Below are 14,958 nucleotides of genomic sequence, written 5' to 3' on the forward strand. Positions count from 1 at the left end.
GAACCTTATTTGTACGATGGTGCAAACATTATCACGCTACGGTATCTTTTCAAGTGAATATATCTGGAATTTAAGTTGCGTTGATTTCTAAAATTCGAAATTATTTTGCGCAACGAGTGACTTGAAAATGCAGTAGGCAAATGTAGGTGGCTGGTGATAACTCGTTTTTGTATTTTGGCAGTCTCATTTTAAATCAATAGCCATTTTACGTCACCTGCGTGACTCTCAAAATCAATCGATATAGTGTTGTTGCGGTTTTTCCTTATGAAAATATTAAAATTATTTTTGAAAAGTACTTACAATGGCAGTGGATAGTTAGAATCTTACTTCATGATTCCGTGACATTGACCCACATTGATCGATTCTTCTCATCGACTCTCTTTTTCGTTAATAACTTGGCTGCATTAATATTTCGGGCTTATTTTTCTACATAGTATGTTAAATTTTGAATTGAACGATAAGAACAGCTGAACATGTGTTTGGAACCGAGTTATCTAGAAAAGGGAGAGTCGATGAAGAGAATCGATCAATGTAGATCAATTGGTCTATTTGATAAGTGACGCGAGAATTGATAAATATTTATAATTCGGTTTCGGATAACAACAGTTTGATTTCACCATCTATATGGCTCTTATCCATTTACATTTGAACGATTACGATTACGAACTCATTAAATACGTGATAATCTAGCCAGCGCTGCTGTTTGATTGGAAGTTTCGATAAATTATCAGTGACATATAAAAGACAATATGATTTGGGGTAGGGCTTATCGTATGTGAAAATAGCTTCGGAATGTGTTTCGGTAGAGCTACGACCTTCAAACTTTTGGTATCCATATGGAATATATGTACATCGTACACGCTCAAAATGGAGATATTCATGCTTGTTTTCAAGCAACTCCGCAATGATTATTCAGGCTAAAAATTGAAGATTAGCGCTGAGGTAGAGAATATAAAAAGAGAATTAAAATCAACGCGCACCTGATGTTTTTGAACGGATGGTGTTGCAGATGGAAAACGGAACGTGAAGGGGGCAAATAAACATCGAGTAGGGTGATTACGATGGGCTGGGCACGTCGTAAGGATGTCGGACAACAGCCCGGTGAAAATGGTTCTCGATAACGAAACGAAGAGGCGCGCAGTCATCGATCGAGTGTAATTGAGACAACTTCTGTGTACATCAAACGACACTCAGGGTATCGTAAACAGTCAGATCATTATAAAAGAAGCTTATTCAAAGACGCAAGAGTAAACTGTCGCAAAGGTATCCACTCATGTAGCCAAAAAATGTTCAAAATTCTTCAAACTAGACAAAACTACCAACACACCGTTTCGAAAAAACATAATGCGCTTTATTTTTTGGTTTTAAGTACTTACACAAAAAATATCAAATCTTTATACTGCTGATAATTTAATTTAATTTAAAAAGCCTAGAGTACTTGCTTGTAGTTCTTTTTTTCTTCTCATCTTCTCCTTAAAAACTTCAGTTTTCTTTTATACCAACACATTCGTTTCTTTTTTGTTTTTCTCAGTTTTAGACACCATCGACAGCGCAACCATCCTTTCTTCGGTAAGACCTCTCTTGCTCGCTCTTGTCCGTTCTCTCTGTCGCTACCACTCACGCATCCTCGCAATTTCCGCAATTAACCGATTGCTACTATCCGGGTCTTTCCGTGTCTGCTTGCCCTTTCCCGCTTTAGCTTGATTTCTTTTAGTTCTGCACACACCGTTCATCACTTGTTTAGTTTTCTCTCGCTTAGGAAACCTTGGATACATAATTTAAGGAAAAAAACGAATAGTTTAATAATTTGCTTTATACATGTCCTCTGCTAGCTTATTCTTCATCTGGTTCTCTCTACCTCGTTCAATTTCTTACTTCTTCTCGGAGTATCGTAAGCGCAATGTGATTCGTTGACTTCATTTATCCGCAGTGGTTTTAGTTTTGTTTGCGATTTTTTGTTCGAATTAGTAAAGGGAGGCTTGGTTGTGTGTGAATGTGTGTGTGTGTGTATTTGTGTGATTTTAATATAAAATACACGAGAGGGTGCTGGCAGTGTGTGTGTATGTATCCTTGTACGTGGGTGTGTTGTGTTAAGGTGGATTCAAGGTACGAAACATGGCAAAAACTTCGATTACAGAGCCAGATCAGCCGAAACGAACCGAAAAATATACAACACTGAAAGGCTTTTCGTATCCTCGAGATAACATTTGGGGAAATATTTGTTTTTTTTTCGTACAGGAATGAGGGAGATATATCCAACAAAAGCACAGGTATTAGAGGATTCTCAATCACAACGATCACATTTAATAGAGGTTATGCTTCTTCTTTTTTTTATCTCGATTATTTTTGTGTTACAAGAGGAGTATATTGACTAAAGGGCCTTTAGAAGTGTATGTTTTGTGCCTGCACTGACGATACTCGTGGCGTCGCGGAGTACTGCGGGGATCCGGACGCCCTTTGCCATCGGTAATGATACTACTCTGGTACAATTTACAGTTTGCTCAATTCTCATTCTGCTCTCACTTGCTTTCTCTGTATACATAATTTGCTTTCTTACGCTAAACCATCACTAAGGTGAAACCGATCGAGAAAGGAAGATTTGTTCGTTTTTTTTTCTTCGAAGGGAGTTATTGAGTGAAATGAAACCAAAGAGATAAAACAATAAAAAAAATTATAGGTTTATTTGGGTTCTACGTTTCTTCTTGTCTTCTACTAGTCACTTTGTACAGTGTGGGGATGTACATCATATTTCTGATAGGTTTTCATTTTCTGTTTGACCGTTGTAGGTTGTAGTGAGTGTGTTGTTTGTATGTAGTCCAATTTAATCCAGCTTTTTTATGTTTGCCTCTGATGCGTTTTTATTCCAATTCAATATTTGCGATCAGACTCTGCTTGACGCGGTATTAGCTTTGCCGTTTATTGTAATTTACAATGTGATCATCTTATAGTAAAATTAAACAGCAGTATCGATATTACAGTGAGAATCATCCAGCCCTTGTAATGGTAGTGTAGCGTGATCGATGTGCTCGTGTCGCCGCATTTTCCTGAAAGTGGAAGGTGTACTTTAGTATATATGACGGATTTCAGTAATTTTTGGAATGTAGAATTTCTATTATGCCGGACCTAAACTCTGTACAGTTCCTAATCCACCGGATTCAATAATTTTTTAAATATTGCTTATCTTTTTTTGACGTAGAGTACGTCTTAGGGGAAGGTACGGGGGGTAAATCGAAAAGGTGTTAGGTTTTGAACGGTTATAACTTTGTCATTTATTGATGAAATTAAAATATGAATACACCAAGCGATAGGAAATAACCATACAATTCTTCTGAAATGTATACATTTGGAATATTCTATAAAAAAACCTTTGAAAAATGTATAAAATAAAAGTGATAATTTTATCACTGCTTTCGAGAAAAATACGTTTTCCCTAACCCAGTCGTCATAATCGAGTACCAGTTGGTTGTGCATCGATCTGCTTGAACCTGTAAATTTATAAAACAGCGTTGCTATCGGGCCTCCGCTCATGTTGGCAGCAAACGGCGGTAAGCGGATCGTCCAAGGTACCAGTAGCAAGCAGTAGCTCGCCAGCGGTGGAAATTTTCTCTCTCTCTCCGCCGTTGTGCAGCAAAACTTCCTCGCAACGGGCGGCATAATTATTAGATCATTTTAACAATCAGCTGTGGTGTAGAAGGATACTCACTTCTGCGGTTCCGACTGGCGGTTTCATTCAATAATGTCACAAGTTGAAATTGTTCACTTTTGAGATATTGATGACAAATGACGGCAAATAGTGTGAAATTTCATCCCTCAAAATTCCATTTTGAAATTTGTGATAAATCAAAAATGATAGGTAGATATGCTCTTGCTACTTTTTCAAAAAAGCCAAAGTAGCATCAAAGGAACATTTTGAGTTGTGCTTATGTTGCTTATGGTTACAACACAGACAAACAGACATAACACATTGAATATTTCTCACTGTAAAACATCGTCGCTAAAACATTACCGCCATTTGTTGAGTACACTGTGGTGGGTAGTACGCTGAACAGATGGCGGTAGTGTGTAAACGTCAAACGCAAGGGAATTCACTATGAGCGCCACAGGTGGCAGTACTACCAACTGAGATACTTTTAAATTGACTGTTAAATGCTTGTTCGATGAACAACTTATGAGTGTTATGTCTGTTTGTCTGCGGTTACAGCTCAAAAAATATCCAAGTTTTGCATAACAAATAGGCGCACCCCAAATAAAAAGCAGCAAAAATCGTTGATCTGATATTTGATACAATGAATGAAACACCCTCGATTCAGTCCAATGAACATGAATAGATTCATAAAATTGAAACTTAAAACAGAAATGCAGAAGGTTTTTTGAAAATTCACTGATTTTGAGTTTTGCCAGTATTGCACGAATCTATATATATATATAGTATACATCTCTCTTTCTCATTTGTGGAGAATTGATCGGATTATGATGAGCAGGGTGACCAGTGAACCGGGAAATAGGGAAAAAGCAGGGAATTCGAAGTCACCGGGAAAAAAACCCGTGATTTTCGATGACAAATCGGGATATAATTTAGCTAATCTATTTTCAGCAAAAGAATAAGATTTTGGTCCTCTGAAAAATTTTAAGACTCTTGGACCAGACTAGATATTTTGTTTCAAAAAGATTTTAAGTTTTAGAATTAATGTCATGTTTTTCAGAGAAGATTAGAGGTAGTTTTAGAAAGAGCTCTTAGAGATTTTAGACTTTCACTCCAAGCCACTTGTGTTGTGTCAGTTCAGATTCAGCCAGCGTTGCCAGTATTCCAGATTTATCTGGAATTTCCAGATTTTTAGTCGTTTTGCTAGATACACCGACAGTCCACGGTTTTCTTTAAATATGTTCCAGATTTTCCCAGATTTTTTAAACGTGTTGCATTAAAAATATCACTGCAATTGATTTACACTCTAATAAAAAAAAATAAAAAGCCAAACTTGGTAGGGTAAATTATGGCTTCGGCACCCATTGACTATTTTCGGCAACCGACATTGAAACGTTAATTTCACTGTATTTTCCCATCAAAACTCTTCGCTGAATGTATTAAGCCGATTCCTTACCTTTTCAGCTTCAATCTGATTACATTTTTACGACTGTGCAGTCCTGTTATGCCATATTTTTCTTTAAATTAAACATACACACTACAAAATACGGCTGATTTCGAGTTGCCGATAATAGAACAGCTGGTTAACACGCAGTTCAAATGGAAAGGGTGCCGAAGAAAAAGAGACTGCCGACAATAGTCACACTCACCTGAGAAGTTTGGATCGTTGTAAAAACATGTTCAACCCGTTTTGATCAATTCTGTCGATTGGAATTGGTAGAACAGCAAGCAGCAGATAAATGTCAACAAACAAACCTGTCATGTATGTGTGTGACGCTGAGAAATCGCTAATAGAAGTTCGGACGCTGCTTAGATTGACGAGAATACGTAAATTCCCCTACTTCAATTTTAAAAGACGTTGGACATTTTTGGAATTTTAAGGTAATTCTGAAAATAGTTCACAGTTAAGTGTGAGGCGACTTCTTTGTGAAATCAAATCAAACTAATTCTGAATAGAATTACATCCATCTTTGTGGGCCAGATTCCAGATTTTTAGTCGTTTTGCTAGATACACCGATAGTCCACGGTTTTCTTTAAATATGTTCCAGATTTTCCCAGATTTTTTAAACGTGTTGCATTAAAAATATCACTGCAATTGATTTACACTCTAATAAAAAAAAATAAAAAGCCAAACTTGGTAGGGTAAATTATGGCTTCGGCACCCATTGACTATTTTCGGCAACCGACATTGAAACGTTAATTTCACTGTATTTTCCCATCAAAACTCTTCGCTGAATGTATTAAGCCGATTCCTTACCTTTTCAGCTTCAATCTGATTACATTTTTACGACTGTGCAGTCCTGTTATGCCATATTTTTCTTTAAATTAAACATACACACTACAAAATACGGCTGATTTCGAGTTGCCGATAATAGAACAGCTGGTTAACACGCAGTTCAAATGGAAAGGGTGCCGAAGAAAAAGAGACTGCCGACAATAGTCACACTCACCTGAGAAGTTTGGATCGTTGTAAAAACATGTTCAACCCGTTTTGATCAATTCTGTCGATTGGAATTGGTAGAACAGCAAGCAGCAGATAAATGTCAACAAACAAACCTGTCATGTATGTGTGTGACGCTGAGAAATCGCTAATAGAAGTTCGGACGCTGCTTAGATTGACGAGAATACGTAAATTCCCCTACTTCAATTTTAAAAGACGTTGGACATTTTTGGAATTTTAAGGTAATTCTGAAAATAGTTCACAGTTAAGTGTGAGGCGACTTCTTTGTGAAATCAAATCAAACTAATTCTGAATAGAATTACATCCATCTTTGTGGGCCAGATTCCAGATTTTTAGTCGTTTTGCTAGATACACCGATAGTCCACGGTTTTCTTTAAATATGTTCCAGATTTTCCCAGATTTTTTAAACGTGTTGCATTAAAAATATCACTGCAATTGATTTACACTCTAATAAAAAAAAATAAAAAGCCAAACTTGGTACTTCAATTTTAAAAGACGTTGGACATTATTGGAATTTTAAGGTAATTCTGAAAATAGTTCACAGTTAAGTGTGAGGCGACTTCTTTGTGAAATCAAATCAAACTAATTCTGAATAGAATTACATCCATCTTTGTGGGCTTCGGGGTCGTGCGGCGTCACCCATGATTTATGCGTATTGTGAGTTCCACGTAGTGAGGGTTCGATTCCCACTCCAGGCGGTGTAAATTTTGGCAACCCGAAAATTTCCCTACTGGTCTACTGGGTGTGGTGTGTTGTCCGTTGTCTAGTGTTAAATATTCAGTCTGTGCAATCTCTGGTTGAAGACGGTGTCAATTGTCTTGTCAACTCTGAGACAATTGCATGGAGATTTTGCCAATAAAGGAAATACAATCCGGAAGAGAAATCTAGATAGAGCTGGAAGTAGGGCGTAACAGCTTGATGAAATTTGAGGAGTATGCTGATACGAATCGTTAGAATAATTTCAATGGAATTCTGTCCAATGTTTCTATGGAGATTAATTTTAATAAAATTTTAAGCGCGATTTCTGTGAGACCATTTTGGCAAAGTACTTGAGTACTTAGGTAATACTGAAAAGGATTTCAAAACAATTCTGAACTTACTTACAAAGCAGTTTAAAGGGAATTATCGGATAAGTCTGAGAAGAGTGTGACGGTCATTCTGAAGAGTGTACCAAGGAAATTGTTAAGAATATTTTAAGAATTTCTTAGAGAAAAATGGACACAAAATTGAGCCAATTTTTGGGAATTATTACCAGTTTAAGGGATTTGTGGAATTGGAGATCGTAGATTACTGGAAAAGTTTAGATATTTTCAAGATTATTTTAGGGGAATATAGAAAAGAAATATGATGGAATTCTAGGATGATTCAAATTGAACCAAAAAAAAAAAAGGCGAAGATATCCTGTGAAGAGTTTCAAGTAAATTCATACTAACAAAAAAAAACTACAAGGGACAGCCCAATGGGGTTGTACGAACAGTTGACGTAGGATTACGCTCACATATGTTAACGCCAATCTTATATAGTGGTTGCTGACACGTGATTGGTTAGTTGCACGTGGTAGTAGCTTCTAAAATTTTCCATTGACAAAATGAACCATTAAGTCCAGGCTATTTTTCACATAGATGGCGCTGTTCCATTGGTAATAAGTAATAAAATTCTGAGACCTCCACGGATACGGTGAGCTAGTTCGAGCTTCGACATGACGATAACGTTCTTGATGACGGTGGCCCACAATGTTTTCTCACGATAAGCAACTGTACCCAGGCAGTCTTGGCTGCAAGCTTCTTGTGGAGCCTTTCGAACACTTCTGAAGTTCGAAAGGAAATGCGATAACGGCTTGATTCGTTTGGAACCAACTATGTGATGTCTTTGTTAGTAAATACACCTTATAGTGGAAAATTTTGATGCTACAAATTTTAGTTAAATTTCTTAGTTGTTTAACTATTTGCACTATTTGTACTATATGCCACAAAATTTTTGGAGTAAGCCCCCGGCGAATGGCATATTGCATGACATATTTCACACTAATGCTTTGGAGATATATGCGTTCAAAACCTGACCCTTTCGTTACATGCTCATTTTTCGTACTCTCAAAGTGTACCGGGGAGGAACTATATTCGAAGCGGTTCCTAAATCGACGCACTCAATAATGTTCGACTATTTTCAATCATCATTTTTGAAATGTTACTTCTGCAAATATTAGTTCCTGTGCTCTAGGGATGATGGTGTAACAAAGTTTTGAAAAATATCTTGTCAAAATCGAGATGCGATAAAAATTAGATGAGTGCGTCATCATTAGGGACGCGTCAAATATGGTATTAATATAGAAAACATAGACGTAGTCCTACGTCAAAATTCATGATATAAATTCCGGAATTTAAAATCATTACAAGATTCTGAAGCTATCAGACTTTTATTTTAGTAATATAATAAAATTATTCTTTGGCATAATGGTCATGCGAATAGTGGAGTTACCCTTAGTTTAGGTAAACTGTGTGTGAGTTCCACGATGTTAGGCTTTGATTCCACACTTCAGCCCGGTTTTGCTTCAAAATAAAATTGCCTACTGATCTGCTGGGTTTTGTGTGTTGTATGACGTCAAGAATTAAACTGTAAATCTGATCAACCTCAGAGTAATATTATAATTATTTAGAACTAACAAAATCTTTAAATTCTGGTACTGCATCAAATAAAGACTGGACTCGGAAAAAATGCGACACTTTGTTTTGGGTGTAACTTTTTATCGCGTGGGTAAAAATTAATGAAATTTTGGGTCATACTAGTTTAAAGTGTTATGTATATGTATGAAAATTTTTATCGCGATCTGTCAAGTAGTTTTCAAGATGCATTCGAAACAAGAAGAGCTACGCCAGCAAATCTTGGGCGCGGTGATCGATGATCCTGGTCAGTCGCACAGATGGATCGGCAAAAGGCTTGGAATCTACCATTCCACCGTGTCGCGCGTTGTGAAGATGTTCCAAGAGACGAAGACCATCGAGCGGCGCACTGGAAGCGGCCGAAAACCGAAAACGGAATACCCAGAGAAGGCGCGGAAGATAATGCGTACCTTAGTAAGGACTACATCGACGATTAGTTCAAAAAATCCATCCCATCAAATTTCGTTGATTCTTTGCTTCTCATTCTTTTTAAAAAAAGGCACAGTTTAAAAAACCAATTCTAACCTTATTTTCTGCTGTTTTTTACCCACATTTAACTCAATTTTTGAAATACTGCGTAATGGATATTTGAACTTTTTGGGCACACCGTGTCAATACTTTTCAACTTTTGGATGATTTTAGCAATGCTAACAAGTTATTTGCTTTATTTAATTTATTTAAACATGTAATTTACAACCATTCTAGTACTTTGAATAAATTCCAGATGATCATACTGACCTATTTTTACGGGAGATTGGCACATCACTTTGAATTCAATAGCATTTTGTTAAAAAGAGGATTTTTTGGAGCATTCCAGATTTTTCCAGATTTTATATTTTACCTGGTACAGATATTTCTGAAAATGACCTGGCAACGCTGGTCAGCGTAGAATTTTTAATTAGCTCTGTGGAAAATTCCAAGTTGATTGTAAAGATCCCAGGATCCGTGATAAATACCAAGGGAATCGATTTGTGAGGGTACTATTCCAAAGGAATTCTGAGAATAATTTTAAGGGAATTCCAAGTGCATCACGAATGAGAATTTTAAGAAATTTCTCCGCAGAATTTCAGAAGAATTTAGCGGAGAGCACACAGATAATTATGAACAAAATTGCAAAACAATTCTGAGGTGAATTGCTTGAGAATTCAAGTTAATTCAAATAGTATTTTGAAAGGAAACTTCGAAGAGAATATAAGGATAAATTTCATGCTTTTTAAGATTGATATGTATTGAATTCCTAGGCTGTCATTAATACATTTGTAGGTGCTCCTAGAGAAAATCTCAAACTTTTTTAGAAGAATTCTGAAATAATCTCTATGAAGGGAAATGGTTCCAAAGGAAATGCTCGAGAAAATTCTAATAAAACCCAGTAAAAGGTTTTGAATAAATTTTCAAGGTACTTAATGTAGGGCTTTCTTTTGAACGCTAAAAAAAAAGCACTCACAAAACGAGACGCGCAATTTTGCACTTATCTAATGTAAAATTTCGTTATCAGAACGTTTTAGCCTCGAATGCCTCTAATCAATTCTCGGTACATCTACCGATTGTATAACAAAATTCACTAAAAAATTTTTTGACGTAGGACTGCGTCTGTGATTTTTATATGGGGGTACACTTTCTGAAAACCAAAAATGGAACATGTTAGAAAATTTTGAAAGATTTTGAACGTTAATAACTCAGCTGCCCCTGGACCAATTTCAATAATTTTATCACCAATCGATCAGAAATATTTCTACGCATCTGAATTTATCATTTTCAAAATGTCATTATTGAAAATTGCACGAATGTGCAACTGTTTGCAGTGATACTTAAGATTTTCACCGATTGCCTGCGAAAAGCGATCTCCCTAACACAGATTTCAAAGTTGAATTCCATCCGGTCTCACCAAGCGGTGTTTATTCAATCACCGCGTGGTGAGTGGTGGTGATCTCCAGTGCACAATAAAAGGCTGCCTGCAAGCAGCGAGCTGCAGCCGACCTGAGGATCCATAGAAGAAAGAAGAAGCCGCACCGCTATTGATCGGAATCAGGAGCTCTTCGTGAGTAATTGTGGGCCATATATGTCAAGCGCGTCATACTAAAGAGTATAAACAAAGAGAACCCCGCTCAAATTCCTATTCCTACACAAAACACAAGCTCCTGCTGCAGTTAACATATAAGATTTATTATATAAGACAACGTAGTTCTACTTCAAAAGTGCGTACAACCCCATAGGGCTGTTCCTAGTAGTTTTTTTTTATGATTTTTTTGAGGAGGAAGATTTAGTCATCCTAAATGACGGGGGCCCGACGTTCTTTAACGGACGGCACACCACCGCCATCGACGTGTCCGCAGTTAGCCGCTCCTTAGCGGGCAAAATGCTATGGGGCATCAACCCGGATCTTCACGGCAGCGACCACTATCCGGTACAGATCCGGTTATCCGCCGCAATGGCACCGGAGAACACCAGAAGACCACGGTGGCGGTATGGAGAAGCCGACTGGGAGGGCTATCAGCTCTCTTACCGAACTCTTGCGCAGACTGAAGAACCTACGGACATCCCAAGTATCACGAGAGTCATCCACAAAGCAGCCAGCACCAACATCCCAAGAACAGGCAGTATTCCCGGGCGGAGGGCACTCCGATGGTGGAATGAAGACACGAAAAGTGCTGTAAAAGCCAGGCGGAAGGCACTCCGTAAACTCAAGCGAACCTCTACGAACGACCCTGCGAGAGAGGAAATCCTCGTAAACTACCGCCAGCAGCACAACAAATGCCGACAGGAAATCCGGACGGCGAAGCAAAATAGCTGGTCGGATTTTCTGGAAAGCATCAACGCCGAACAATCGTCAGCAGAACTGTGGAGCCGCATCAATGCCCTCAGCGGCAAGCGGCGATCATCGCCGCTACAAGTGCAAGCCGACACCGTTACCATCACCGAACCAAACGCCGTAGCAGATGAACTGGGAGAATACTTCGCCAAACTATCAGGAATCGCGGAGTACAGCGAAAGTTTCCAACGACGAGTCGGTCCTTCGCTGTCCTCGGTGCCCACTTTCGGAATTCCCACAGACAACGACGACCTACCGATCAACCAACCATTCTCCTGGGAAGAATTCTCGTTCGCTCTTAGCCGGAGCAATGGAAACTCGGCCGGACCGGATGAAATCGGATACCCACTGCTGAAGCATCTACCGCTCGAAGGGAAAACACAATTGCTCGAACTCTACAACCAGCTATGGGACAACGAAGAATACCCGGACGAATGGAGGCAAAGTCTCGTGATCCCGATCCCCAAAACAAATATAGGGACCAAGGATGTCACAGGATTTCGCCCCATCGCGCTGACCTGCTGCATGGCCAAAGTCTTGGAGCGGATGGTCAACAGAAGGCTCAAGCAATACCTGGAGTCTAAGGGACTGCTTGACCATCGACAGCACGCCTTCAGGCAAGGGTACGGTACATCCACCTACTTCGCCACTCTTGGAGAAGTCTTGAAGGAGGCACAGGACCAAGGCCATCATACGGAGATCGTCTCGCTGGACATCTCCAAAGCATTCAACAGAACGTGGACACCAGCAGTAATGAAGAAGTTAGCCGAATGGGGACTAAAAGGACGCATCCTACACTTCGTCCGAAACTTTCTGACCGACCGATCTTTTCGGGTGTCGGTCGGAAACGTCAAATCCAGAAGGTTCAGCGAAGAAACCGGAGTACCACAGGGTTCGGTCATCGCGGTCACCCTCTTCCTGGTGGCCATGAACGGGGTCTTCGACAAGCTACCCAGGAACATATATATTTTCGTCTACGCGGATGACGTCCTCATTGTAACGGTAGGCCCCACCCTGCAGAGGACGAAATTAAGGGCGCAAGCGGCAGTCTCCTCGGTGGTCAGATGGGCTGACTCCGTTGGGTTCCAGCTTTCCGCCGGCAAGAGCGTGCGCTGCCATATATGCACCACCCGGCATCGGAACAACGGACAGCCCATCATGATCAAACAGCAAGCGATACCGACCAAAAACACAATAAGAGTCCTGGGAGTGCTCCTCGATCGGAACCTATCCCTCGAGCCGCACTTCCAACAGGTGAAGAAGGACTGTCGTAGTCGATCCAACCTGATGAAGACCATCTCCCGCCCCCACCGATCCAACAACCGTGAAATCCGCTTCCGAGTAGCCCGAGCCATCATCGACAGTCGCCTATTGTACGGCGTAGAACTAACGTGCCTTGCCGCCGAGAAAGCCGTCCAAATCTTGGAACCGGTCTACAACGGATACGTAAGAACAGTCTCCGGTCTCCTGCCCTCCACCCCGGCCGACGCCGCGTGCGTAGAAGCCGGTATTCTGCCTTTTCGGCTCGTCTACACCGCAGCTACCGCTACCAAAGCCGCTGCCTTCCTCGCTAAAACGTCGGGAAACAGCAGGATCTTTCTCCTCGACGAGGCGAACCAACTCCTCCGCACGGTCGCCGACGTAGATCTCCCTCCAGTGGCCAGGGTCCACTGGCACGGAGACAAAAGTTGGCAATCACATCAGATCAGAATCGACAGCCGAATCAAGGACCGCTTCAGGGCAGGAGACAACACACTGGCTTTGCGCCGGACAGTCGTCGAAACTCTCGGGGCGCACTATCAAGATCACGAAATCAGGTACACTGATGGCTCGCTCTCCAGCAGCGGAGTGGGAATGGGGGTTTCAGGAGATAGTTTGGTCGTCAGCAATTCACTTCCGGCCCAGTGCTCGGTGTTTTCCGCTGAGGCAGCGGCCGTCTTTCACGCAACCACCCTTCCGGCCAATCGGCCGATCCTCATCGTTACCGACTCACAAAGCGCAATAATGGCCCTAACCGATGAAGCACCAAAGCATCCGTGGATACAAGGGACGGTAACGCATGCGCCGCCCAACACCGTATACATGTGGGTACCCGGGCACTGTGGCATCCAGGGGAACGTGATCGCCGACCACCTCGCCGGCTCAGGCCCCATCGGACCCAGGTTCTCTGACAATGTTCCGTTCCAGGACATCAAAAAATGGATCAAGCGGACGGTTCGGAGAGCGTGGGACAACGAGTGGAGGAACAATCGAACTCACCAACTACGAAAAATCAAGGCGAGCACCGATCCCTGGAAGGATCGACCGAGCCTCAAGGAGCAGCAAGTGGTGTCCAGGCTGCGCACCGGGCATAGCAGGGCCTCCCATAATTTCGGAGGAACACCGTTCTGGAGAACCTGCGAAACCTGCGGAGTGCCAGCCTCCGTAGAACACATCCTCATCAACTGTGTGGAGCTCGAGGACCTTCGGGTTGCCTTCGGTCTGGAGGGAACCAGCATACGAAGTCTGCTTGGCGACGAGTCCCCGGCAGCAGACGCCCTCATCGCCTTCCTGAAGGAGGCGAATCTTTTTTACAACATTTGAGTGTTTTCTGTTTGTGCTTTTGAATTCGTCGGCCCTTTTGGTAGTGTTTTACAATATTTTATATAATTAAGCTAAATGCCCACTTGCCAAGATTGGGATCCTCCTTTTGAGGTCTCAATTCTTTTTTGTAATTTTTAAAAGAGATGAACTAGCCTTAGGCTAAAAATCTCTCTAATAAAGGAAAAAAAAAAAAAAAAAAATTATGATTTCATTTTACATAAGAAAACGGGGTGTTTCTGTGGTAGAGAAAAGTGATTTCCCTATCACAGACTATATTTCATTACCAAGCACCGACATTATCCGACGGTACCTCTATTTATGCTTTTAGGTTAGCATTATAAGTCCTTCCTACTTGGTTAATAATACTATGGAATGGTTTGCTACACACTTAGCAATTATCGCCGACTTCGGTAATTTTTACCGAAATCTGAACAGCTCAATTGTTCGGTAAAATTTATGCAATTCAATTCAATTGCTTTTCAGCTATTTTGAAACTACATCTCCACTAAAAAGACAAGTTTTGATCATTTAAACAAGGTTGAACATGTTTTGAAATTATTTTCAAGTTCAAACGCCTTTAAAATGAAGGCCAAAGTTTTACCGAACGTTCAGCTGTTCTGATTTCGGTAAAATTTACCGAACACGAAAACAGAATCTTAGTGTGTATGCTCCACCTCAATTATATTTTTTTAGCTTATGATGTAGCTACTGAAAAAACTTGCCTTGGGATCTTGTTTATATTTCGTCATATATTCCTATTTTAATATTCATATCTGATTGCAATTTAGGAACCAAATGTAATAGA

The 14,958-nt window shown here is 40.4% G+C and overlaps 1 protein-coding gene across 2 annotated transcripts in view; it reads right to left on the bottom strand.

Moving 5' to 3' along the window:
• Positions 1 to 2,194: 2,194 nt before the first annotated feature.
• aus (argus) overlaps positions 2,195 to 14,958 on the bottom strand; it is a 64,677-nt gene continuing 51,913 nt past the window's right edge. For both annotated transcript variants that reach the window (XM_065217112.1, XM_065217111.1), the window contains exon 14: positions 2,195 to 3,044. In XM_065217112.1, coding sequence (XP_065073184.1) covers positions 2,938 to 3,044 — 107 coding nt within the window. In that variant the 3' untranslated portion in view covers positions 2,195 to 2,937. The remainder of the gene's footprint in view (positions 3,045 to 14,958) is intronic.

The sequence above is a fragment of the Ochlerotatus camptorhynchus genome, unplaced genomic scaffold (genome assembly GCF_037179485.1).
Source record: "Ochlerotatus camptorhynchus isolate MF236.1 unplaced genomic scaffold, CSIRO-AGI_Acam_v1.1 ptg000070l, whole genome shotgun sequence".
Classification (NCBI taxonomy): Eukaryota; Metazoa; Arthropoda; class Insecta; order Diptera; family Culicidae; genus Ochlerotatus; species Ochlerotatus camptorhynchus.